Source organism: Scatophagus argus, chromosome 2 (genome assembly GCF_020382885.2).
Source record: "Scatophagus argus isolate fScaArg1 chromosome 2, fScaArg1.pri, whole genome shotgun sequence".
NCBI classification, from domain to species: Eukaryota; Metazoa; Chordata; class Actinopteri; family Scatophagidae; genus Scatophagus; species Scatophagus argus.
The window spans coordinates 24,944,305-24,970,612 of record NC_058494.1 but is presented as its reverse complement, the minus strand read 5'-3'; the positions used below and the strand labels follow the sequence as shown (position 1 = coordinate 24,970,612).

The 26,308-nt window shown below is 41.0% G+C and overlaps 4 protein-coding genes across 7 annotated transcripts; 1 reads left to right on the top strand and 3 right to left on the bottom strand.

The window, feature by feature from the left end:
- Positions 1 to 1,248: 1,248 nt before the first annotated feature.
- Positions 1,249 to 5,737, bottom strand: LOC124050676 (putative trypsin-6). 2 transcript variants are annotated; one of them, XM_046373442.1, is made up of 7 exons: positions 5,127 to 5,400; positions 3,662 to 3,741; positions 2,894 to 3,068; positions 2,569 to 2,751; positions 2,356 to 2,414; positions 1,995 to 2,140; positions 1,249 to 1,870 (listed from the first exon to the last, which is right to left on the bottom strand). In XM_046373442.1, the coding sequence occupies exons 1-7, from the start codon at positions 5,216 to 5,218 to the stop codon at positions 1,691 to 1,693; spliced, it is 915 nt and encodes a 304-aa protein (XP_046229398.1). In that variant the 5' UTR covers positions 5,219 to 5,400; the 3' UTR covers positions 1,249 to 1,690. The 2 variants fall into 2 exon arrangements, with proteins under 2 accessions (XP_046229398.1, XP_046229406.1); XM_046373450.1 differs by lacking the exon at positions 3,662 to 3,741 and having other exon boundaries at positions 1,251 to 1,870; positions 5,127 to 5,154; positions 5,264 to 5,737.
- A 751-nt stretch (positions 5,738 to 6,488) lies between these two features.
- On the bottom strand, positions 6,489 to 8,745 carry LOC124064664 (kallikrein-8-like). Its single transcript, XM_046399314.1, has 6 exons — positions 8,631 to 8,745; positions 7,863 to 8,037; positions 7,538 to 7,720; positions 7,325 to 7,383; positions 6,955 to 7,100; positions 6,489 to 6,830 (listed from the first exon to the last, which is right to left on the bottom strand). The coding sequence occupies exons 1-6, from the start codon at positions 8,668 to 8,670 to the stop codon at positions 6,651 to 6,653; spliced, it is 783 nt and encodes a 260-aa protein (XP_046255270.1). The 5' UTR covers positions 8,671 to 8,745; the 3' UTR covers positions 6,489 to 6,650.
- Positions 8,746 to 10,611: 1,866 nt separating this feature from the next.
- Positions 10,612 to 22,151, top strand: LOC124050653 (somatostatin receptor type 5-like). The gene is made up of 3 exons (XM_046373399.1): positions 10,612 to 10,827; positions 19,340 to 20,180; positions 20,499 to 22,151. The coding sequence occupies exons 2-3, from the start codon at positions 19,398 to 19,400 to the stop codon at positions 21,222 to 21,224; spliced, it is 1,509 nt and encodes a 502-aa protein (XP_046229355.1). The 5' UTR covers positions 10,612 to 10,827; positions 19,340 to 19,397; the 3' UTR covers positions 21,225 to 22,151.
- A 147-nt stretch (positions 22,152 to 22,298) lies between these two features.
- Positions 22,299 to 25,891, bottom strand: LOC124050660 (protein CutA homolog). Of its 3 annotated transcripts, none has more exons than XM_046373420.1 (7): positions 25,758 to 25,891; positions 25,181 to 25,254; positions 24,636 to 24,754; positions 24,439 to 24,498; positions 24,256 to 24,301; positions 23,030 to 23,079; positions 22,299 to 22,833 (listed from the first exon to the last, which is right to left on the bottom strand). In XM_046373420.1, exons 2-7 carry the CDS (start codon positions 25,241 to 25,243, stop codon positions 22,734 to 22,736), a joined length of 438 nt encoding a protein of 145 aa, XP_046229376.1. In that variant the 5' UTR covers positions 25,244 to 25,254; positions 25,758 to 25,891; the 3' UTR covers positions 22,299 to 22,733. The 3 variants fall into 3 exon arrangements, with proteins under 3 accessions (XP_046229376.1, XP_046229367.1, XP_046229386.1); XM_046373411.1 differs by having other exon boundaries at positions 24,636 to 24,784; positions 25,758 to 25,890; XM_046373430.1 differs by lacking the exon at positions 25,181 to 25,254 and having other exon boundaries at positions 24,636 to 24,784; positions 25,758 to 25,885.
- Between the last annotated feature and the right edge of the window lie 417 nt (positions 25,892 to 26,308).

Sequence of the window (26,308 nt, the reverse complement as noted above, 5' to 3'; positions counted from 1 at the left end):
GAGAACAAGACACTTTGGCTTTAAAAATGAGATGACTGACTCTGTTACCATCTTCAGTCTTTGGTGATCAGTGAATTTCCATGTTTAACCATCTCCACTGCAGATTAAATTCATGACAACCAAACTCCTCACCCGCCAATGTGGTCCTGCTTGAAACCTACTGCGATTACTACTGTTACTATTGTTTAGTCATAATCTATTTTAATTCTATTACTACTCTGTACAGCAATAGCATTATTTTTGTTATTACTATTGCTATCATAATCACCATAGTTGAGACCAGAGAGTTATATGGACCCAAAATGCAACACACAAGACAAAGTCAGTAAAGAGCAAAAAACTTTATTAATTTGATAAGGGAAGCTTTGCAGAGGCAATAAAATGTCCACCAGGGAGTGGGGCAGGTCGAAGAAGTCCACAAAAAGGTTCAATAACAAAAATCCTCTTCAGCAAAAATTTAGCCACAAAAAAAAAAAAAAAATCTTTTTCTAAAAAAACTTCCACAAAAAAGTCCAATAACATAAACCTCTTCAGCAAAAAATTAAGTCACAACAAAAAATCCTTCTTCAAAAAACAAAGGGAAAATTTAGAGACCAAAAGAGAAGGCAGGAGGCACAAACGGAGGCAGGGTCTGGAAAACAGGGCTGGAGAGTCATGCAGAGCAGAGAAACAATCTGGCAAAGAAAGATGGGCAGGGGTTGCCTTTGTAACCTGTGTGGAGAACAGGTGAGAGCAGTGAGGCTGATTGAGGTGATAATGGGCTGATTGGCTTGGAAGTGGGTGAAGCATTCAGGGGAAAACAGAAAAACCAGTGACTCATAGACAGCAGATCATGACAATAGTACCTTCTGTATACTTCATTACCGTTATCATTATCTACAGTTCCAATACTTACGGTATTATTGCTGCTGCTGCTACGCATCTCTGTTTGTGTGCTCCTTCTCTCACGCCCCACCCCCCTTTCCCTCTCTCTCTCTCTTTCTGTCTGTCCCTCCCTCTCTCACTCTTTCTCTCTCTCTCTTTCTCCTTCTCTTCCTTCCCTCAGGGCAGATGGCCGCCCATCTTGAGCCGGGGTCTGCTCCGAGGTTTCTGCCTTCTAAAAGGCAGTTTTTCCTCACCACTGTCACCAAGTGCTTGCTCAAGCGGGAATGTTGGGTTCTCTGTATTACAATTTAATTAAAGAGTTTGGTCTAGACCTGCTCTAATTGGAAAGTGTCATGAGATAACTTTTGCTGCGAATTGGAGCTACATAAATAAACTGAATTGAATTGAATCAAGTGATAGATTCATAACTTCTGTCAGCTTAAAGCATCTGAACATTTCTGCTCACTTTGATGAAAGCACAGTTGAAGCACATACCACTAATTTATTATGAATTGTTTTAAACTTTGCTGAAGTGCCACCATCCGATTTTCTGGTAGAAGGAAGAAGAAGAAGAAAAAGAAAAATGAGTGTGATGCTTTATTTTAACTGACACAGCCCTATGAAAGGAGAGGAGGGTGTTTCAACATTTGGGACTCAGACACCATTTTGTGCTGTCATGCTGTTTATTGCTTGTCTTAAAGGGATTTACAGATGATGATTTCATGTAAACCAATCAAATGCAAGTCTTCTGACTGCAAATTTAGAACAAAACTTAATAGTTTCCTACTTAAATATGAAATGTCTGTTAAATAACAGAAAGATTCAGTTAACCACCCTTGAAAAATGACCCTATCTTTTTTAAAATTCCAGGATTTGTAGTATCTTTGATCCACTTTCTGTATTCACAGACGTCCATGAATCCAGCTGCTTCAGCACAGGACTTGGTTGGACTGACAATGACACCATAAATCTTGCTATTGTACACCGCTCCTCCACCATAGTCACCCTGTAAAAGAAATGAATGTATTGTTTGTTACAGCTTTTTGCATCATTTATTGAAACGCATATTCATAATGAAGTGGTAAAACTTGTTTAGAAAAGATATAAAGTTAGAAGCCAAGGCCACTCACTGAACAAATATTCACTCCAGAAGACTGACCACAGAACCAGCTTTCATACGCTCTGTTTGGGTTGTCTACAGCCGTAATAGCTTCAAGCTTCTTACACTTGGCGACTGTGAGGTCTGCACACTGGAGACCAGCTGGTGCACCAGATTCTAGATGAAAAGAGAAAAATTGTTTTGTACATTATCTTCTTAACTTTCACAAGCAAAATGGTTCCACAAAGCTAAAAAAAAAGTCTAAAAATAATAAAAAATACATAATATAATACAATGATATAAATGTCTTTCATTTAAATATTACAAACAGGTAAAATATAATGGCTTTAACAATTAAATTAAAAACAGAAAATAAACAGTGTTCATCTCACCGCCTTCATCGGAACCTGCATCTGGGGCTCCATAACCTGCAATCTGAACTTTACCACCTCTGAAATATAATGAAAAGAAGCAATCTCATTACAATTTTCTTTCAGGATAAAAAAGTTGGAAATGATGATTAAAAGGGACAAATGGCCTACAAACCAAGAGTTGGTCAGCTCAAAATGATTCTGATTTGTTAAAGGAGAAGGATCACAACTCACGGGTTGATGCGACTTTTACAATCAGGAAGTTCTACAGGTTTAATCTCAGTAGTTTCAGGAAGCTGCAGCAACATGATGTCATGCTGCCTCTTTTGTTTGTCCTCAAACATCACAGGCTGTGCTGTGATTTGCACCGTTTTAACTGATGAGCCTGGATGTACCCCTAAAACTGCTTTCATATTCCTAAAAAAACAAAAAACAGATGTTAAAGAAGAACATCACTGAATTACTGGGCATACAGAGAAAGCTGCTTCAGGACTTCCAGATGACAAGGTGATAGATGACATCAGTGACAAGATTTTAAGTGAGACTGCTGCTTTCTCACCTCTGCCAGCAGTGAGATGCAGTCAGAATCCACTGTTTGCTGACCAGGGAGCCTCCACAAATTAACTTGTCAGTAGAATCAAGTAATTTAACATGGTACAGACGATCCCCTGTTTCACATGCTTGTCCTCCTGTGACTCTCTTCTGCAAATCAGCTGCTGTGCTCACTGTGACACCTGAAAGACAAAGTCCTCCACTAGGTGACTCTGCTTCAGACCAGTGGTCTCTGCACAGAGCAACTTATGCAGGGTGAACTGTGCCAAAATTTGTTTTTCTTTTAAGGCCCAGGATTATAGTACAACTTACAATTGGTAAGACACATTTAGTGATACTGAGTTGCCTTCTCTTTACTAAAATACTGCTCAGTAAAACAGCTTATCTCACATCCGAAACACACTAATGCAACCAAAAGGCACATCTCACAACCAACTCCAGTCAGATCATTGCCACAATGTGTGTCATAGTATTTGGCCACTAGTCCCAATGACAATGTGCCTTGTAGTTTCTCTTACAATCCACCTGAGGAAAGGATTCTTTTGGACAAACATGTCCACCATTTACTGTGTCTAAGAGGAACATATGATCATGGGACTGCATGCATAATGGACATCCCAACACACTGTGGGCCTGAGTGTGGCCACGGCAACAGAGTGAGAAGTGTAATAACAGTTTGTTAAACACAACTTTTAAATGCACTTTCTTTACATAAGTACTGTGACTGAATGGTTAAAATGAGCAGCAGACGTGTAAACAGCATTTGTCTACTCACCGACCCACAGCACAAAGAGAAGACCTGTCATGCCACCCATCTCGTACGATGATGTTCTGCTGGAGCACCACTGGTGCCTCCTTAAATATGTTCACACTGTTCAGTTGAACCACCAATCACCTCATGACGGTTATCAACACAAACCCTATTGGCTGCAAAGTTCTGCACTCATGCAAATTTCTTATCACTAATCATGTGTTCCTGCTCCATCTCACATAATGTGAGAGGCAGATGAGACATGAGGCCAAAGTCATGAGGTTTTTAAAGTAAAAGTAAAAGTTAGTTGTAAAAGTTGTAAAAATACCAGGAATGCTCCTTTAAAAGTGAACAAAAGCACAAAACCTCAGCTTTGACCCAGAAACATCACCAGAACCCTGTTTGGTTCATCCTCCAAAGTCACCACCTTCATCATGTCTACATGGAAGGTGCAAACGCTGCAGCTCAGCAGCTCATTTCTGCTGCTGAAACTCTGAGCTCATGTTGTTCATGTCCACTTCCTGCAGGACCTCCTGTCTGTCTCTGGACACTGAGGTGATCTGGGGTCCACACTTACATGGACATCTTTTCTTCTTTTGTTTTCATGGAAAATAATTTCCCATTTTGTCTGTAAGTCAAAATAAATACTCACTTGGCATTAGTTTGCTTCACTGAATAACATGGTCTCCATGCAGATTTAATTCCAGCATACGGATGTGGATTTACGTATGCAGAATGAACATCAAATTATGAACATTAAATTTTTTTTTGTCTTAACGAGGATCAAACTGGACAGAACTGTAACGTGACAGGTGACTTATCCAAACAGACACCCTGAGTTTCTATCCCCTGATTTCCATCATGGTGTGATAGTACGCAGCATTTTATTATACAAAACTTCAGGATACCACAGCTGCTCTGGTCTGGTCTGGGTGGTGAATTATCCAGATTATTACAAGGATATTTGCATTTTTTTTGTACAAAATCAACATGTTACATGGAGTGTGGTGAGTTTTTTTTTAATTCATTGTTAAAAATGTGATTACTTGCTCTTTTATCTTCTACGTTCGGTGCTCAGTGTATTTTCATGTCCACCAAAGATTAAGTTTATGACAGTAAGTTCACTCAGCCTATGAAAATGTGTCAAGCCAGAGGAGAGTTTTTATTTCTTGAATTTGCCTCATGTGTGCGATAGAAGTCCCTCATTGTGAATAAAACTATGGCTTCTATTGTCCATGCAGTAAAGTGTCAATTTCCATCTGTCTTATCAATGTCTTATCAATGTCCATCTGTACGATTCTACACAAGGACCTCAGTGTTCACTGACATTTAGTCACCTGAAGTAGCCTGTATTTGCTGTATAGTTTCTTAACTCTTTTAAATCAGTTTAAAGGCTTAAAGGTGCTTAAAGGTGAAATATTAAGCTTGACATTCTGTCCTGCCAGTACAAACAGGATGAAGATGAGCCTTCTCCAAAATCCCATCATACCTTTGGAAGGAGTGATGGCTGCAGTCACCTGGGATGTGGAGAGAGGTAACACAGTTATGCTGACTATTGCAGACCATTTCTCCAAAGTGCATTTTGTTGTTCTGCCTAAGCACCCTTCAGCTCATGAGACAACAGACCTCCTGGTTCATCAAGTCTTCCGCCTCTGTGGAATCCCCCTGGAACCCACCAGCTTTGGACCAGGGCCACCAATTGAACTTGTAAGTGTGAAAGGCCCTCTGTACTCCTTTGGGAGCTAACATGACCTTATCTTCTGGCACTGATGGGCAAGCTGAACACTCTAATTAGAAATCCTCTTCAACAAAAATTTTGCCACAAAAAAAATTTTTTTTCTAAAAAAACTTCCACAAAAACACCCAATAACATAAACTTCTTCAGCAAAAAATGAAGTCACAACAAAAAATCCTTCTTCAAAAAAACAAATGGAAAAAAAATGGAAGCAGGCAGGGTCTGGAAAACAGGGCTGGAGAGTCATGCAGAGCAGAGAAACAATCTGGCAAAGATGGGCAGGGGTTGCCTTTGTAACCTGTGTGGAGAACAGGTGAGAGCAGTGAGGCTGATTGAGGTGATAATGGGCTGATTGACTTGGAAGTGGGTGAAGCATTCAGGGGAAAACAGAAAAACCAGTGACTCATAGACAGCAGATCATGACAATAGTACCTTCTGTATACCTCATTACCGTTATCATTATCTACAGTTCCAATACTTACGGTATTATTGCTGCTGCTGCTACGCATCTCTGTTTGTGTGCTCCTTCTCTCACGCCCCACCCCCCTTTCCCTCTCTCTCTCTCTCTCTTTCTGTCTGTCCCTCCCTCTCTCACTCTCTCTCTCTCTCTCTTTCTCCTTCTCTTCCTTCCTTCAGGGCAGATGGCTGCCCATCTTGACCCAGGGTCTGCTCCCAGGTTTCTGCCTTCTAAAAGGCAGTTTTTCCTCACCACTGTCGCCAAGTGCTTGCTCAAGGGGGAATGTTGGGTTCTCTGTATTACAATTTAATTAAAGAGTTTGGTCTAGACCTGCTCTAATTGGAAAGTGTCATGAGATAACTTTTGTTGCGAATTGGAGCTACATAAATAAACTGAATTGAATTGAATCAAGTGATAGATTCATAACTTCTGTCAGCTTAAAGCATCTGAACATTTCTGCTCACTTTGATGAAAGCACAGTTGAAGCACATACCACTAATTTATTATGAATTGTTTTAAACTTTGCTGAAGTGCCACCATCCAATTTTCTGGTAGAAGGAAGAAGAAGAAGAAAAAGAAAAATGAGTGTGATGCTTTATTTTAACTGACACAGCCCTATAGGAGAGGAGGGTGTTTCAACATTTGGGACTCAGACACCATTTTGTGCTGTCATGCTGTTTATTGCTTGTCTTAAAGGGATTTACAGATGATGATTTCATGTAAACCAATCAAATGCAAGTCTTCTGACTGCAAATTTAGAACAAAACTTAACAGTTTCCTACTTAAATATGAAATGTCTGTTAAAAGACAGAGAGATTCAGTTAACGACGCCCAAAAAATGACCCTATCTTTTTGAAAAATCCAGGATCTGTAGTATCTGTGATCCACTTTCTGTATTCACAGACGTCCATGAATCCAGCTGCTTCAGCACAGGATTCGGTTGGACTGACAATGACACCATAAATCTTGCTATTGTACACTGCTCCTCCACCATAGTCACCCTGTAAAAGAAATGAATGTATTGTTTGTTACAGCTTTTTGCATCATTTATTGAAACGCATATTCATAATGAAGTGGTAAAACTTGTTTAGAAAAGATATAAAGTTAGAAGCCAAGGCCACTCACTGAACAAATATTCACTCCAGAAGACTGACCACAGAACCAGCTTTCATACGCTCTGTTTGGGTTGTCTACAGCCGTAATAGCTTCAAGCTTCTTACACTTGGCGACTTTGAGGTCTGCACACTGGAGACCAGCTGGTGCACCAGATTCTAGATGAAGAGAAAAATTGTTTTGTACATTATCTTCTTAACTTGCACAAGCAAAATGGTTCCACAAAGCTAAAAAAAAAAAAAAAGTCTAAAAATAATGAAAAATACATAATATAATACAATGATATAAATGTCTTTCATTTAAATATTACAAACAGGTAAAATATAATGGCTTTAACAATTAAATATAAACAGTAAAAGAAAATAAACAGTGTTCATCTCACCGCCTTCATCAGAACCTGCATCTGGGGCTCCATAACCTGCAATCTGAACTTTACCACCTCTGAAATATAATGAAAAGAAGCAATCTCATTACAATTTTCTTTCAGGATAAAAAAGTTGGAAATGATGATTAAAAGGGACAAATGGCCTACAAACCAAGAGTTGGTCAGCTCAAAATGATTCTGATTTGTTAAAGGAGAAGGATCACAACTCACGGGTTGATGCGACTTTTACAATCAGGAAGTTCTACAGGTTTAATCTCAGTAGTTTCAGGAAGCTGCAGCAACATGATGTCATGCTGCCTCTTTTCTTTGTCCTCAAACATCACAGGCTGCGCTGTGATTTGCACCGTTTTAACTGATGAGCCTGGATGTACCCCTAAAACTGCTTTCATATTCCTAAAAAAACAAAAAACAGATGTTAAAGAAGAACATCACTGAATTACTGGGCATACAGAGAAAGCTGCTTCAGGACTTCCAGATGACAAGGTGATAGATGACATCAGTGACAAGATTTTAAGTGAGACTGCTGCTTTCTCACCTCTGCCAGCAGTGAGATGCAGTCAGAATCCACTGTTTGCTGACCAGGGAGCCTCCACAAATTAACTTGTCAGTAGAATCAAGTAATTTAACATGGTACAGACGATCCCCTGTTTCACATGCTTGTCCTCCTGTGACTCTCTTCTGCAAATCAGCTGCTGTGCTCACTGTGACACCTGAAAGACAAAGTCCTCCACTAGGTGACTCTGCTTCAGACCAGTGGTCTCTGCACAGAGCAACTTATGCAGGGTGAACTGTGCCAAAATTTGTTTTTCTTTTAAGGCCCAGGATTATAGTACAACTTACAATTGGTAAGACACATTTAGTGATACTGAGTTGCCTTCTCTTTACTAAAATACTGCTCAGTAAAACAGCTTATCTCACATCCGAAACACACTAATGCAACCAAAAGGCACATCTCACAACCAACTCCAGTCAGATCATTGTTACAATGTGTGTCGTAGTATTTGGCCACTAGTCCCAGTGACATTGTGCCTTGTAGTTTCTCTTACAATCCACCTGAGGAAAGGATTCTTTTGGACAAACATGTCCACCATTTACTGTGTCTAAGAGGAACATATGATCATGGGACTGCATGCATAATGGACATCCCAGCACACTGTGGGCCTGAGTGTGGCCACGGCAACAGAGTGAGAAGTGTAATAACAGTTTGTTAAACACAACTTTTAAATGCACTTTCTTTACATAAGTACTGTGACTGAATGGTTAAAATGAGCAGCAGACGTGTAAACAGCATTTGTCTACTCACCGACCCACAGCACAAAGAGAAGACCTGTCATGCCACCCATCTCGTACGAAGATGTCCTCCTGGAGCACCACTGGTGCCTCCTTAAATATGTTCACACTGTTCAGTTGAGGCACCAGTCACCTCATGATGGTTATCAACACAAACCCTATTGGCTACAAAGATGCAAATTTCTTATCACTAATCATGTGTTCCTGCTCCATCTCACATAATGTGAGAGGCAGATGAGACATGAGGCCAAAGTCATGAGGTTTTCAAGGAGATGAACACGGATCAGCAAAAGTTTAATTTACTATAAAAATACCAGAATGCTCCTTCAAAAAGTGAGCAAAAGCACAAAACCTCAGTTTTGACCCAGAAACATCACCAGAACCCTGTTTGGTTCATCCTCCAAAGTCACCACCTTCATCATGTCTGCATGGAAAGTCAAAATAAATACGGTCACTCACTTGGCATTATTTTTTACTTCGCTGAATAACATGTTGTTTACAAGAATTGTAGCGTTTATTCTGAGTCTTCAGGAAACAATGAGATGACGTGAAGGCAGCTCTTGTGACAGGTGGCTTATCGAAACACTGAATTTCCATCACGGTGTGATAGTACACAGCATTTTAATATACAAAACTTCAGGATGCTACTGCTTCTCCGGTCACTACTCTGAATTATCCAAATTATGCACAAGGATATTTGTGTTTATTTTATCATCCGTTCTAATCTAACAGAAACATGAGGTGTTCAATATATTTTACTTATGGCTTACTGCTGTACAGAATTGACTCAGACATGTCTGGTATTATTCTGAATGTATGAATTCTGATCAACAATTCACTCACTAAGACTGACAAAGGTGTCTGTCTGTCTGTCTGTCTGTCTGTCTGTCAAACAAGCACGCTTTCTGAGCTTGTTCAGAGAATTTTGCTCTGAAATACCTGATACTTTAACACCCTGCACGCCTCCAAAAATTGTTCAAAAGAAACGATCTTAGGTTCACCTGCTCAGAACTCAAGTACACATGTAACTTTTGGCATAGGAAGACACTGAATTGTTTCTGTGGCTCACAAGCCCAAAAATGACTCACAGGAATGAAAGACAAGAAGAAGGAATGAAGGAACAGAGAGAGAGTCACAGACAGGAGAGAGGACATTAAGATGGAAGAGGTGGGATAAAGAGAGGAAAAGAAAGAATGAGATATTAGAGGAGAGGAGGAAAAGTGAATACTTTCACCAGCCATCAAAGCTGGGCAGAAGACACAAGGTTCAAGGTACAAGGTTTACTCTGATTTCTGAACACCTTTAGAAGTCTGTTGTGTTGCATGTCACAACCCTCACATTTGTTTCTTCTTTCTTTGTAACTCTGTGGTCCTGCACACACACAATGTAGACAAAAGTATCACATCCCTTCATGGGGCTGTTTTTCAGGGTTTGGGCCCCTGACTTCCAGTGAAGGGAAATCTTAATGCTTCAGCACACCAAGACATTTTGGACAATGCTATGCTTCCAACTTTGTGGCAACAGTTTGTTGAAGGCCCTTTTCTATTCCAGCATGACTGTGCCCCAGTGCACAAAGCAAAGCTCCATAAAGACATGGTTGGATGAGTTTGGTGTGGAAGAACTTGACTGGCCCACACAGAGTCCTGACCTCAACCCCATCCAACACCTTTGGGATGAACTAGAACGGAGATTGTGAGCCAGGCCTTTTGGTCCAACATCAGTGTGTGACCTCACAAATGCTCTACTGCATGAATGGGCACAAATTCCCACAGAAACACTCCAACATGTTGTGGAAAGCCTTCACAGAAGAGTGGAAGCTGTTAGAGCTGTAAATGCGCAAAGCTAAAACAGCTTCTTCCTGAGAGGGATGAAATATAATGGATCTTAAATAATCAATGTTAAAAAAAACTCTATTTCAATTGAGGAACTCAGTTCAAATATGAGAAATTGATGGAACAGTTTTTGTCTATAAGCTGATGAGTGGAGGTGATTCGATCCACGGGATGCATTAACTAACCAGTCGATAACATCATTAACGTCGTAATTGGGACTGTGTGTGTGTGTGTGTGTCGGGGGTCTGAGGGTGGAGGCTGTTCCCAGACGGAGCTCAGCAACGCGACGCTTCACAGGTGACATTTGAGCGCATTTCATCTCCTTTGGACTCTAACGACGCGGCTGCGCTACAAAACCGACATGTCAGGTGGCCTGTGGTGAGTTTTTACTTCTTTATTTGTTTAAATTTAAATTTAAATGTAAAAATGTGCTGAGTGACTCTGTTATCATCTCCAGTCTTCGGTGCTGAGTGCAGTTTCACGTTTAACCGTCTCCACGGCAGATGAAGTTCAGTCAGTCCACTCAGCTTATCAGCGCAGAAGCGCTCACGCATCCACAGCCTTTATGCCCTGAATTTGCCTCATGGATGCGATACGAGTCCCGCATCGTGGACGAAACTTGCACGGCGGCTCCGTGCAGTAAAGTGTCAGTTTCCATCTGTGCTGGCTGACATTTAGTGATCAGCTAACAGACACACGAAGCAGCCTGTTCAGTATATGCTGTTTGCTGTGTATCGTCTTCACTTATTTTAACACACCAGCAGAGGAAAATCCCTCAGACTCAAACAGTCAAATGCATGTGGGCATTCAGGCAATGCAGCAGCAAAATCAACGCACAGATGACAACTGATCAGACAGGAGGTCACACAGACGGTGGGTCCCGTCATAAATCTGTTTAAAGCTCTTAGGGAACATTATTTTCCATCGAACAGTGTGGTAACTGCACACCTTTAAAATCCTCCAAATGAGACTGCTGAAGAACAATTATCCTCATAATGAGGTACATCTTCTTCTGCTTAATACTTTAATTCGTCTACATTTCAATGACAAATATTTTACTTTTCAATCCACTAGATTTATTTTTGACAGTTTTAGTCACTGGTCACTTTGTAGGGTCAGATTATGAGCACCAACTTTTAAACTGTGTTGTAAAGCCATTAGACAGTGCATAGAGTAAATGTAATGTAATAAGACTGTAACAACACTGTGCACATTGGCCACTGTACTTGTGGTACTTTAAGTGTATTTTAATGCTAACACTTGTGTACTTTTAAGTATAGCTTTTATTGCAGCATTTCAGCACATCTGGTGTTGCTATTTTTTACTGAAATAAAAATAACTTTTCCACTACTGGTTCCAAGTAGACACTGATTTGTTTTGAGAGGTCCCAAGCCAAAAAGGTCGGAGCCACAGAAATGGAAGACCACAGGAAGGAATGAAGAGACAGGGACTGGGTAAAAGGTTAAAAATGAGGAGAGACGGGTACAGAGGGAAAGGGGAAAAGGAAAGATGGAGATAAGACCGGAAGACAGTCAGGGATGGAGGAAAGGCGAGAAGGGAGAGAACGAGGAGAGGAAACAAGGAGAGACTAGAGTCGAGGTAACATAAGAAAGACAAGGAAAGGAGATGACGTGAGGAGAGGAGAAGAGGAGATGGGGGAGGCGAGTCCTACGCCCACTCCCCCACTCTGAGAAGAAACAGACAGAGAAGACACTTTTGTGATTTCTCTCCTCTCTTCTTCCTGAGTTTGCACCTGTTAGTGAAGTCTGGCTGCTTGATTTAATGAATAGCAGTCAAATGAAGAAAATAACCTCTCATGACCTGTCTTTTATTTGTCTTCCTCTCCCGCTCTCTCTGTATCTGTTAGGGGAGAGCTTTTTGTTTAATTGGTAGACATCTACTCTAAAGTAGCTTTTAAGGCTTTTTATTCTATTCTGTTCACCGGGCCAATTTGGCCTGTAATTACGTGCATTTGTTTGCACTACATGTGTGCCGCGCGGCGCGTGGGAAGAGGAGTTAATTGTAGCTAACATCGTGTTTGGACAAACTGTGACGTCTCATGACAAGGCAACATAGAAACACTTCAGCACGGACTAACATGTTTTACCTCCCTAAAAATCTGTGTGTGTGTGTGTTCATGTGGGTGGGTGGTTTGAAAAAGGCAAACAACATTCAAAAATGTGTGTGTGTGTGTGTGTGTGTGCATGACTAGCTTGTAGGAGTATTGATCAAACTCATGCTAATCTCTGAGCGTAATGAAAAGCGTGAGGGCAGCGACGTGGAGGGGGTGCAGGCCTGATCCAATCCTGCAAATCCGTTAATTGAACAGCAGCCGAGGAAGTAGAGTCCCGTGGGGAATAAGGCAAATGGATCGCCAATTAGCCGATGGCGTATCTCTCTTCAACTTACAGTTTCTTGTTGTAAAGTGAAAACACTGCTGTCGATCATCTGTCAGCTAAAAGACCAGCACACACACACCTAATTAGTCTGCTGTCTCACTGAATAGCAGGGCATCTTCTTAAGGAGAAAATGCTTTGGTCTGCTGATCCCCTGCCTGTGTGTGTGTGTGTGTGTGTGTGTGTGTGTGTGTGTGTGTGTGTGTTCCATCTCCATGTCTCAGTAAAGGCACTGAGGCTACATATGGTGATGCGTCTGTAATGCAGTGGAGATTGTTGCCATAGCTTTTCATAAAGAAATATTTTTTTATTATATTAATATTAAACCCTATTTAAACCAAATCCAGGCAAGTTTTTAAAAACATCCTGATACACACTGACTTTGTGTATGTTTTACACTGCTGTGTTTTTCTCAAGTTTTAACTTTTACGCAAACCCAAATACATTTACTTGCACAACAGGGAGCTCTTCCTAGCAAGTCCACATATAATAAGAGTGAGTTTCTGTGAGGCTGCACTTGAGCCAAATGTTCATATGCATACCAGATAATGTGCACCATGAGATAAGATAAACCTTTATTAGTCCTGCAGTGTGGAAATTCTCAAATGTAGGACATGTTAGCATGTTAACAGTTAGCACTAAACACAATTGAATGAAAAGCTAAGGGATCACCAAAGTTATAACAATTTACCTCAAGGAGGGCATGAATGAACCTAATTTGTTGAGAAAACCTTGTGAAAACCTGACACAGTGCTGGTGCAGGAGGAAAAGTCAGAACATCACCAAAGTCACCCTGAATGTGTGCAGCAACTTCTCAACACAGTTCAACACATTTCACCCTGAACTTCAAATGTTAAACTCATGGTGGAATCGTAGGAAAGGAAAGGTCAGGGGGCCGTCGATGTCGGTAGTAATGGTGGTGGTTAATAGAGGTGCGAAAAGGAAAGAGAATTGTGAGGTGTCTCAGTGGTCTTTGTTTCATCCAGTAACATCAGGATGGAACAGCATGTGACCAAACCAACGAACCAAACTGTCAAAGCACAAAGACGGTTTGTTCATTTCCCAATCTGTTTAACTGGCTCATTTTCTGAGGTCGAAAACTCATTTTGTTCATATTCACTGCACCACCTGGTCTGAAAAAACAAAACAAAAAAAGGCTCCTGCAGGCTCGGTATTGACGGCAGCTCAGTGAAATTAACGACCGTGGAAAAGCACTTAACAGATCCAAAATGTCTGCTAAAATGTTTTGCAATTTCGATCTCAAGGTCGACAAAAGGTCTCCGAAAGGGACCAAGTTTAAATTACAAACCAGATAGAGTGACAAAAAATGGCAGTGTTTGAAAATGATTGCAGGTAATGATAATGGTTTACATCTGAGCAATCAGCGTGAATGACTAAATATTTACCAGACAGGCGTTTTTTTGTATTTTTGTAAACGGTGACCTTGATGTCTCTCGATCACACCAGCAGGTCATTTGTACTAAGCTGCGGCTCCAATAATTGCGATGTTATTACACAGGCATCAATGGTGTTTTCAGTGAGGAGGAAGCAGCTCTTCACACCCAGTATGAACTGTGTAATCATGAAGAGGTCTCTTATACGCAGTCAACAATTCTGTCAGCATAACCGACTGCTTTCTGAATATTCAGCTGCTGAAATGTATTCACAGGCTATTGAAAGAGCCACACACACGGCAGCTCAACACACTCGAGAGCAATGGCGGCCACGCATGTCACTTCTGTAAAATCACAGCTGTAGCACTGTGGAGCATGGTGTTAATGGAGTGCTCTGCTAAAAATGTATCCTTTAAGTCTGAAATGCTTAAAGCATTGAAAGATGGCTCTAAAAGCTTTGTATAGCCTGCTGCTTCGCTCAGGATGGCAGCTGAATCCAGCCTGAATTTACACCAGGTACAATGAAATCCAATAGCAACCCTGAGTCTGCACTATCAGTTTTATTTATTGTCGTCAAAGAGTTGTCACCATTAAACTCTGAATGCAGAGTTATGACTAAGCAATAGCATGTCATGGAAGCAGTGCATTCAGCAACCTGGAGCATAATGAACACAGGAATCAATCATGGAGAAATGGATTACCCTGCAGGAGTGGCATCCAGTGTCATCATTACAGTCACCTTTACTTATCACTACCATAAACAAGTGCAATGTGAATATGCACGCACACGCACACACACACACACACACAATGTGCGTTTCTTAAGAGTTGTTATGGCCTGTTTTTCAGGCCCCTGACTTCCAGTGAAGGGAAATCTTAATGCTTCAGCACACCAAGACATTTTGGACAATGCTATGCTTCCAACTTTGTGGCAACAGTTTGTTGAAGGCCCTTTTCTATTCCAGCATGACTGTGCCCCAGTGCACAAAGCAAAGCTCCATAAAGACATGGTTGGATGAGTTTGGTGTGGAAGAACTTGACTGGCCCACACAGAGTCCTGACCTCAACCCCATCCAACACCTTTGGGATGAACTGGAAGAAGAGAAGGAAGCTGTTAGAGCTGCAAAGCTGTCTGTGTGTTTACAATGAGACGTCATTAAAGTAAGGTCATAAAAATATGATAATGCAATAATTTACATTGAGATACAAACTGCGATACAAAAAAAAGAATAAAGGAATTTTCTCCAGATCGCTCATATAGATGTGTTTGTATCAAGACTTGAAGAACTTTTTTGTAGCTTGATTAAAACTTGTAAATGAAAGAAAACAATGAGCTAAAAGATGCTAAAATGTGTCCTTCAGGGATTGTCACCACGCGCAACTCCTTTTACACGACCCATCCATCGACCACCACCTCCACCTTGGACTTTTATGCTCGTTATACTAACCCACCTGGCAGTTTTTGTTTGAAGTATTTGGATGCATCTGTTTTTCAGACAACAAAGGGTCAAAGGGTTCTAAATTGGACATTGGACTCTGGATGCAATTTGTCTGAAGTTGTGTAATTTGTATGCTGATTGAAGCGACTGTGCTGTTGAATAATAAGACCTTTGAAACTATGATGCATCCATTAGATTAGCAATTAGTTTAAAAAAAATTAATGTTAAAAAACATTCTCCCACTCCGCTCCCCTTGTTAAACCAACATTTATAGCTTTAGTTTCTAATTTAGTAAGACACTGGTTTCTGCAGATTTTGTAGCTTTAGTTTGTCCAAGTTTCTCTGTGACAAGAAAGTTTCTGGCTGTACGAGACTAACTCGAAGATCACAGTACAAACTGGAGTACGCGTGAAGAAGATTAAAGTCCTGATTTCTGACCAAGTGAAGTCATGTTTAACCAAGACTGCAGATGTTCATGAGCAAACTGAGCTTCTTATTTCAGACCTGATGGGCGTAAACAGCAGCAGGAGAAAACAGTTTAATTGTCTTCTGTCATTAAATGCTATAAACTTAGTAATATCAAGATCTTACTGGTATTTTTAAACCTGCAGTGTGCAAGAAAACACTCAGCTGACATACACACACGTACACTCACACAATGCTCAATAAATATCATTGTTGCCTTTGTATGTGAATGTAAAGAGCAGCGGCTCTTCAATCAGCCTTCATTTTGGCTCTTACGTTTGTCTCTTTCATCTGCTCTGTGCAGGGCCTTTTGGGCCTTGTCTTGACCCCTTTAATCACCATAGCAACGTCTCCCAGGAAGGTTTCCTTGGACCCAACCATTGAATGGCAGACAAAGGAGGTGATGCCTTCTGGGAAGACAGATTGTCTGTCTGCTCTTATTGTGCGTCAGAGATTAGAACTACAGGGTTTTTTGCTGCAGTACTGGCAAATTAAGGAGGAAGTCTGTGTGTGTGTGTGTGTGTGTGTGTGTGTGTGTGTGTGTGTGTGTGTGAGAGAGAGAGAGAGAGAGAGAGAGGGAGTTCTTGTCTTCAGCAGGGCTATATGTATTTTTTTCCATTTACTATACATTTAATCACAAATGATTCAGAAAAAAGATAGAAATGTGCTGAATGCTGTGTGCCCGTGTAACCATTCAAGGTGGTAATTTTCTGTTTCCAGATTAGCTGATCTATTTCAGATCTATTGGTGATAAAACTGCATCTCCTGCAGGCCAGTATTGTTATGAGCCACAGAAATCCACAGCTTGCTTTGCATTTTTAGATTTTTTCCTGTGCATTTTATATCTTTTCTTATGCATATTTGATCTTTTACAAATAAGGTGGAACAGGTTTTTTTTTCTGTGTTCTCACTGCAGGACTGAGGTCAAGCATATCTAGTTTTAACACAAAGTTTTCAGTATGACTTATTTTATTTTAATGTATTTTGATTATGAATATGGACTTTATATGATTATATGGATATACGGTGGAAATGGATAAAATTAATATATATTCTTTCATTTTCTGAATAAAATTCTGTTTAGTGGTCATATTCCAAGTTTAACATCTGACATGTTTCAAGGCTGAATTTGAGCACAGTCTGATGAGTCACATATATAACCTGTAATGTGAGCCTTTTTGAGAGTTTCCTTTGACACACACAGATCATCGTCTTGTAAGCTCACGTAGGCTTGACACCATTAGAGGTATGACATTGAATAACAGGATTGATTCATTCATCTGTCACATCAAAATACTGTATGAAGTGGTGGGTAGTTTTGACACTTAAACCCCAGAGAGCAGTGCCAAGTGTGAATATGGCATGTAAATGTTAAATTGCACTTTTCTAGTCTACCAACTCTTCAGAGTACTTCACAATGCTGTCAGCCATTCACACAATGATGGCACAGGCTGTCATGCAAGGTGTTGACCTGCTCATCACGAGTGATACAGCACTTCCTGTGCAGAGCATTCACACATACACTCACACAGCCATGGAACAGCCATGAAGAGCAATTTGGGGTTTGGTATCTTGCATGTGTACACTTCTACATGCAGCTGGAGCCTGGGATCTAACTACTGACTTTCCCATTAGTAGACGACCTACTTGACCCGTGACGGGACCCGTAATGACTGAAGACAGCGTATTGGAAGACAGTTTTAAACTCAACACCACCGTACCTTGTGACAACCTGAATGAACTCCCCAATCCACCTACATCTCCTGCAGTGAGCTGATTTTGAGACTCCTGTGGGGCATTGCTCAAAATACGATTGACTAGATCTTACAAACATGCTTTGCGTAACAAAAATCAATATTTACCGGATTATAATGGGTGTGTGTACTCGCATATTTTTAGTACTAAGTGGTTCCTGTCCTCTTGTATCTGCAGAACATATAGAGTCCTCTGGCCTTGATCTCTTGGCTGCTGCCTCCTACATTCAGCCCAGAAAGAAAACATACAAGTGAAATGAGGAGGATTTCAGGTTTTTTGAACAGAGATGACTTCGACATGCCGGTGTTGTTTCCTTAACTGACTTTTACTTTGAAACAAAACCAAGATAATCAAATATGTATTGTGTGTAAAAATCACATGGTTGTTTCAGTGAACACACTGTAGTTCTGTCCTTAGTTTTATCTTTGACTGTAAATTATTCTTCCTTTTTTCCTCCTCTCTTCCCTTTTACCCTCACATCCACATTAATGCATTGAAGTCCAGGTTGTGGTTGTGTTTTTTTCTCCATAGGTCAATGCATTTTGTTCCTAGCAGAGCATCAATTATTAGCCATCACTGTCAGTGATGAGGGTGTGTGCCTGTGTGCAGCGTGTTGGTTATTAAGAAGCCAGGATGGCTTCATAAACAAATCTTGTACTAATGGGACTAAATATATTATGTTTTCGTTCCGGTGATGGCTTGTTTTTGTTGTGACGGAAGGAAGATCGTTAAGTTCATTTGTAGTTTAGTATTCTGAAAGCTGTTGGTCTGAGATTGCACCAAACTTCTAAACTTCTGCACACATATTCTACGTTTTAAACAGAGATTTTGCAAATATAGAGTTAAGATCTATACCACCACTGTATCTGTGTGTTAAATAAGGAGGAGACCATTAGCCTAGCTTAGCATAAAGGCTGCTCTTTAGTGCATTTCTTTAATTCAAACATAAACAAATGTAGAAATTATCATTTGTGATTTAATGGAGAGTTGGTTAGCTCATTGTAGTTTTAGAGAAACTTTTACTTTTTACTTGTAGTTCAAGAGAGATGATGGTTGAGAGGGATGGGAAACATTTAACAACTGTTTCAGTTTAGACATGTCATATTTTGCAGTTTTTTTACATAAGCAAACTTGACTTCAACTGCTTTCTGACTTTAAGCTACGCTAACTGCTTCCCGTAGCTCCAGCCAACTACTTAATGTGCAGATATAAAAGTAGTCTCAGTTTCCTTATCTAACTCTTCACATTAAAGCAAATACATTTCCTAAAATGTCAAAAGCAAGGGTAGGCAATGTATTTTAAGAAGCATTTTTGTTGTTTTTTAGGTGTTGTTGTTGAGAAAAAAAAATCTGATATGCCCGTGTTGGCTGGATACTTTCAAAATACATAAAATGCTAAATTAACTAATTTTTTTGTTTGTTTTTTTTCTTGTTTCTCTTAGGGTCTATCACTGATGTCATCCTATCAACTCCTGTTACCTCTTATTGCTTGATGTCACCATGGAGCTGATACAGGGCACGCAGGTTTCATTGATGGCTAAGGGGGCTCCTACACCTACCTGGAACAACAACTCCACTCTTTCTAACTCCAATTTCCTGCTGCTCTCCACTCCTTCTGAACCGCTTCTTGACTTTACCCAGACTGGTTCTTTCCTCTCAAACAGCACTTGCCAGAACTGCACCACACGTGAACCTGGATCACTTCCCGGTTTGACCGGAATCTTCATCCCTCTAATCTATGGGATGGTGTGTGTTGTCGGCCTTGTTGGCAACACACTGGTCATCCACGTTGTTGTCAACTACACCAAGAACGAGTCAGTCACCAACATCTACATCCTCAACTTGGCCATTGCAGACGAGCTCTTCATGCTGGGCCTGCCCTTCCTGGCGGTGCAGAACGCTCTGCTCTCATGGCCTTTTGGCTCTCTAATGTGCCGGGTGGTCATGACGGTGGATGCCATCAACCAGTTTACCAGCATCTTCTGCCTGACCGTGATGTCAGTGGACCGCTACCTGGCTGTGGTGCACCCTATCCGCTCCTTCTGGTGGCGGCGACCCCGTGTAGCCAAGGCCATAAGTGCCACAGTTTGGGCAGGGTCCATTGTGGTGGTGCTGCCAGTTGTGGTGTTTGCCGACGTGCTGAAGGATGATGGGAATTGCAGCATCGTGTGGCCTGAACCATCGGAAGTGTGGAAGACATCTTTCATCGTGTATACATGCACTATGGGCTTCTTCTGCCCATTGCTGGTTATCTGCTTGTGCTACCTGCTGATCGTCATCAAGGTACAGCATTTACTTCCACATAGACACGTCTCATTAAAGTTGTCAAGTTTTTAGTAGGAAAGTAGGTCTTAAAATGCAGGAAAAATTATTTATTCTAAAAGACTGAAAAATGACAATGTTGCACTTGTTCTTGGTAATGGACAGTCAACATTTTTCATACAAACTATTTATTAGGAACAAAGTCATTTGGAGTTTTCATCTTTGTATTAGAAGCAGAAATTACAGGCAATGATAACTCAGAACCTCACAATTAAGGCAAGATGTAATTCACCCTTTATAGGAAAACGTGTATGTAAATGGACATCTCTTCTTTCAAAGGTGCGCAGTGTTGGAAAGCGGGCGCAGGCCACATCCTCTCGTCGCAGGAAGTCGGAGCGTAAAATCACCAGGATGGTGGTCGTTGTGGTCGCAGTGTTTGTCTTCTGCTGGCTACCATTCTATGTTCTGAATATTGTCAACCTCCTGGTGGTCCTGCCTGGGGACTTCAGGGGACTCTACGTTTTTGTTGTCGTGCTGTCATATGCGAACAGCTGTGCCAACCCCATACTGTACGGATTTCTGTCTGACAACTTCAAGAGAGGCTTCAGGAAGGCGCTCTGCGGCGCTTCACGTAGGGTGAAGAACAACGACAGGGCCGGCACTGAGGTGCAGCGACCGACGGAGGAGTGGGGCGGCATTGTGCTCCACGTGCAAAAAAGTGAAGGAGTCGCAAATGTGCAGAAGAAAGATTGTGGTGAAAAGGATGAAGAGGAGGAAATCAATGGAACAGAAGGGGCCATGCAGATGAGTGAAATATGCAAAACATCACAAAATGGAAACCAGAATGGAGCAACGGAGGGTTCAAGGACACAGGCGGTGCAGAGGGTTAAGCCTGAGCCGGAGCACTCTGGTCTGAGTGTCAAACAGGGAGACCTGGCTGGGAAAGGCCCAGGGCCTGATTCTGCTGTGGCTGGGTCCTCTATGGACAATAATATGAGAAACAGCAGGTGCCAACCTGAAGAATTCTCAGATAAACACTCTGTGCTTGAAATCAGCTATCTGTAAGAGATGTTGACAGGTTTTCAGTGCGTTCTCGTCCATGCAATTAAAAGTGTTTCTCACAGATATTTGAAAGGGCTGTAAATATTACAAATGACTGCAGATAACAGATGGCAGGGCTCAGTCGATGCAACTGTTTTTGCCATGCTGTAACAATGTAGAAACAATCAAACTTTTACACAATAGAAAAGCAGGTATGTTGTTATCCATGTTGGATTGTAACCAGTCAACACGTAGGAAGAACAAACTTAAATATCTAAAACAAATGGAAAAAGACAATGCCAGGGAAGCGAGCAACACAGAAACACTTGAAGATTGACAGTTCATTCCTTTTATTTAGATTTTTTTTTTAATATCTTTTCTTCTTGTCTTCATTTCTGTATCTCTGTTTCCCACCTTTGGCCATGAGAGTGAGGCCATTTTGCCAGCAGGTATGGTGTGGTCCCTTTAGCCTGAGAAAAGCCCAGACTGTACACCAATAAGGCCATCAAAGATTAATATAATCATGTATATTTGAAAGTTAACTTAGTGATCCACTAAGCATGAATCCCTACAGCACATGAGAAAAATTACGTTATTTTTGTCACCCTTGAACATTCACGTTAAGTCATTTTTATCCAAGATCGTTTCTTGGATTCCCTGCTTCTTGTAGTTACACTGTATGTTAGTAGACAATGATGGTTGAAATAGTAGAGCTGTGTTTTGTAATGTATTGTGAACTCTATATTTTTTTTTAAAGGCCCACAGATTAAAGCCAAATCCTGATTAAGTAGGTTGTAAAGACCACCACGAGCTCAGCATTTACATTAAGATGTTGTATTATCTGCTTTGTTGTCAGAGCTTTGTTAAGTAATGAAGTCAAGTGTACCGAGAGCTGGCTAAATTAACGTTTACAGATTATATATGTATGTACAGAATGTGAATATTTGTGTCCCATAATTGATTTTGTGTGCAGTCATGTTACTTGAACTACTGCACATAGAATGTACATGTATACAGTGTGTAATATGTACTTGCCAAGTTTGCCTTTATGACTTCACATTTACTGCATGCCATTCCCCAAGAAAGACTTAAGATCAATAAAAAAATAATGCTCCACTTTATTGCAAAATTCTCCTTTAACAGAAAAAAAAAACAGATGTGTGTTCAACTGAAACATTTTAAATGGGCGCTTTAAACAATAACTTGAAAAATAAAGGAACAAGGGTGCCCTCTAGTGGTGAACACAGCAGAAGGGGAAACATTAAGCACTTCAAAGTCTCAAATGGTGTTTGGAACACAGGAAGAAATCCATATTTCATGTTGTTTATTGTCAATGTAAAATCAATCATTGTTTAATGACAACTTGTTCCTTGGCGGCCACTTTGTCTTGTTAAGTCTTCTGCAGATTTGAATAGTGTCTTTTTAAGCATTGGACATGTCTCTGAGGGAAATCGTAAGTGCAATTTCACGTTTTCAAATGATTTTTTTTTTTACTTCCAGCCATTAGTCAGTCGACCCACCATTAGTCCATCATTACTCAGGGACAATGTCTCCTATCCACTTGAGGTAGGGCGGGTTGCCCTGGTCAATAGGCAGGCTGATGACCTCGGCCACCTCATAAGGATGGTTAGAGCTGTAGACAAAGATGATGAACAGGCATGAGTCAGCTCAGTTGACAGACAGGTACATCTAAAACAGGAGTAATTAAAGCCACAGTGTTTGACTGTGTGACTCATGGCAGGTAATGGGGCAATCATTAACACAGTGTTCCCGTGAGAGTTAGGTTGGAGGAAAGTGTTTTCTGGGATGGAGTTTAAAAATAAACTTACCGGACATATTCAGCAAGAGCAGGAACCCTGGAACTTCTGGTTTTAATCATCTGCACCACAGAGGGACACTGGGTCAGCTTGACCAATTTCATTAGACACTTGGCAACTTTATTATATTATCATGTGTATTTTTTTTCTTCTTGATATTGAAAAACAAACTATTCTCAGTCTGGGATGCCCTGAAATGGTCGCCCTCTCTCACCCAGTATCTTGTGGTTTTTGATGTCTGAAATTTGTCTCTACATTGTCCTGCTCAGTCAACTTTACAAGAGATGCAAGCCATGAAAGAGCACAAGCTGATATTAGTCACAGCTCAATATATCCTCTGTCATATCTGGGTCAAGAATTTACAGTGTCTGGCAGATTGAACATCACCATTCTCAAAAGATACAAATATCATATAGTCTGTCTGATTCTGAAATTCGGGCACAAGAACTTAAAGGGGATTTGAAATATGGGATATTACACCATACTACATTTTTTTTTTACCTCAAAACATGTCATGTTACCAAAGGTAAATAACCTGCCTTGACACCTGAGACTGAGAATGAGATCCAGTGAGGAATGTGCAGGTGTTGAAGATTTACAGCTCATATGGAGCTGACATTGTAAGATGTTTTTAAATCAATTACAAGCTGAATAATACTCAGTGTGTATCAGCCATAAGCAGCTAAGCTTGTCTGACACTGTTACATGTCTTGTCTGTTTTTGTTATGATCAAATAAGCTCAATAATTATTAGCTCTTCCATAGTCTTGTTTTCTTTTATGCTCAGTTCACTGGTAGAGAATAGGCCGAACATTCAGACTTGTGCTTCATCTCATTCGTCTTATTTGGTATCGTTTTATTATTTCTAAACTATTATATGTTAATTGTATGTTAAGTAGTTGAAGATTCAATTGCAGTTGTCAAAGTTTGTTAACAGCCCAATGAGTCATTCTATGTTAATATATTAACCGCTCAGTCTCAATTCCAGATCATCAAATTGCCACCAACCCAAAAAAACTCAACAATCAATAATCAATATCTATCTCTGTCCAGAATCACTGACACCCAGAAACGTCCTGAATGCAAAAAAATAAGAGAAAATAAGAAAATACAGCCAGAGGGCAGAATATCAACAGTCTGTGTGGTAGAAGCAACAGAAGCAGGTGAAATGGTTACCTAAAAGCATTGGATGCAACATCAGTCAAAAATAGTCAAAATATTACAATACTCAACACTCACCAGCAGCACTTCATCGTCCTCTTCAATCTTACCCTGCCATTCATATCTGTGGGGGCAGGGCAGATATTCGTTTAGAAAATATCACATTTTAAAAGGACAAAATCATTTCTTTCCAGTACTGTCTGAGAAAACCAAACAAAAACACTGTGCTCATACTGAAAACACACACGACTCAAAACTCACACAGATTTGATTGCTGGGATGATGTTTACACACGCCGCTAGCTTCCTTTCCACAATACCCCTGTGAGACAGAAGCCACAAATGAACACAAAAGGCAAAGATGCTGTTGACTGAACAGCAGACTGAAAACCAACATCTGTCCTGCAGGGTGAGGAAGTGCATGAGGGGGGGATCATTTCCTGTGATCATGTTTGTCACCTGGCCAAGTCTTTAGCCACTGTGTCGTTAGGACAAGTGACGAAGGCGGCAGAGTGTGTGCCCGACGTGTACGTCTCGGATGCCATGGAAAAGGCCCTCAGTCCAACAGTCCTCAGCAGCTGGAACATAAACGCACTCAGGACCACCGTCTGTGCAGACAACAACGTGTTCAGTTCATCAAACATGAACAGATGGAATGAATGCGGTGTGGAGACATGTCCATGCGGTGTGGCAGAGACATGTCCATGGGAGGTGGCAGAGACATGTTCATGCGGTGTGGCAGACACATGTCCATGCGGTGTGGCAGACACATGTCCATGCGGTGTGGCAGAGACATGTCCATGCGAGGTGGCAGAGACATGTCCATGCGAGGTGGCAGAGACATGTCCATGCGGTGTGGCAGAGACATGTCCATGCGAGGTGGCAGAGACATGTCCATGCGGTGTGGCAGAGACATGTCCATGCGAGGTGGCAGAGACATGTCCATGCGGTGTGGCAGAGACATGTCCATGCCGTGTGGAGCACTAAGCAAACGCAAAACTCACCACAACCAAAGCTTTTAAGGATCCACCTTGCAGCGTCTCTGCGCCGGGCAGTCCAATGCGCATTGCCCGAGCGGCTTAAAGAGACACAACGGTTATACACACAGTCATTACGGCCATGTTGAAGTGTGAGAACTGTTAATATGTACTGCCAATTTTCACTTTAACTTTGTTCATAAGCAAACCTTCATACAAAGTTTACATAGTAGGTACACGAGAAAAGTAAACACGCTTAGTAGAACAACCGAAGTTCATGAGTGACGTTGGCTACTGTCGTACACAGTGCTGTAACACAGCACCAACGTGTGCATAAAGCCAATGGCCAATTTCTTTTCCTTATGTAACAAGAAGCCACAGAAATCAGACCTTCGTTTGACAGCAATAATAATGCAGATGTGACGGAGGTGTGTTTTGCTAGTAGCATGTGTGAGAGCTAGCGGTGACGTTAGCTGCTAGTCAGGAGCCAAAGAACTGGTCACTTTATAAAAGAGAAACACCGCAAGACGAAGTGAGCAAAAAACTCAAATGATTTGTTTAAAGAGAGCGTAAATACTCAAGATTAGTATTGGTTTTATGTTACCTTCTAGCAGCTGCTTGGGTCTGGCTAGCGGGCGACAAACCCTGCCGTAAAGCGTAACGGCTGTATGCTCGTGAAACTGTCGTAAATCAGCGTGGGGATCAGGCGAATGTTGCTAACGTTTGTTTTCAGTAAAAAAACAAATAAATTATAAAATAAAAACAAAACAAAATGTTTTCTTTGTGCTAATTTTCTTTCTTCTTAATCAATTAAGACTGTATAATCAATTTAATGTTGTCAGTCGCAGCACGTAACTTAAGTGTGAACTTAATGATGAACAATAAACCACAGCATCACTCATGTAGCCTGTATGTATGCCTATTAATCTTTCCACTATTCGTAGCCTGTATGCAATGTTTGTGTGCGTGCAAGATATAAAACGTTTGGCCGTTAACTGGCTTGATTCATTTTCATCACTGAGCCACTAGAGTGCGGCAAAGTGCAGCGCACAGTGTAAAAGATTAGCAACCCATTCAAAAATACAATTTATTGCAATACAATGGTAGACCTGTAGAGGGCCATCCAGACCTTCAGACCTTACAGCATCTTTGCAT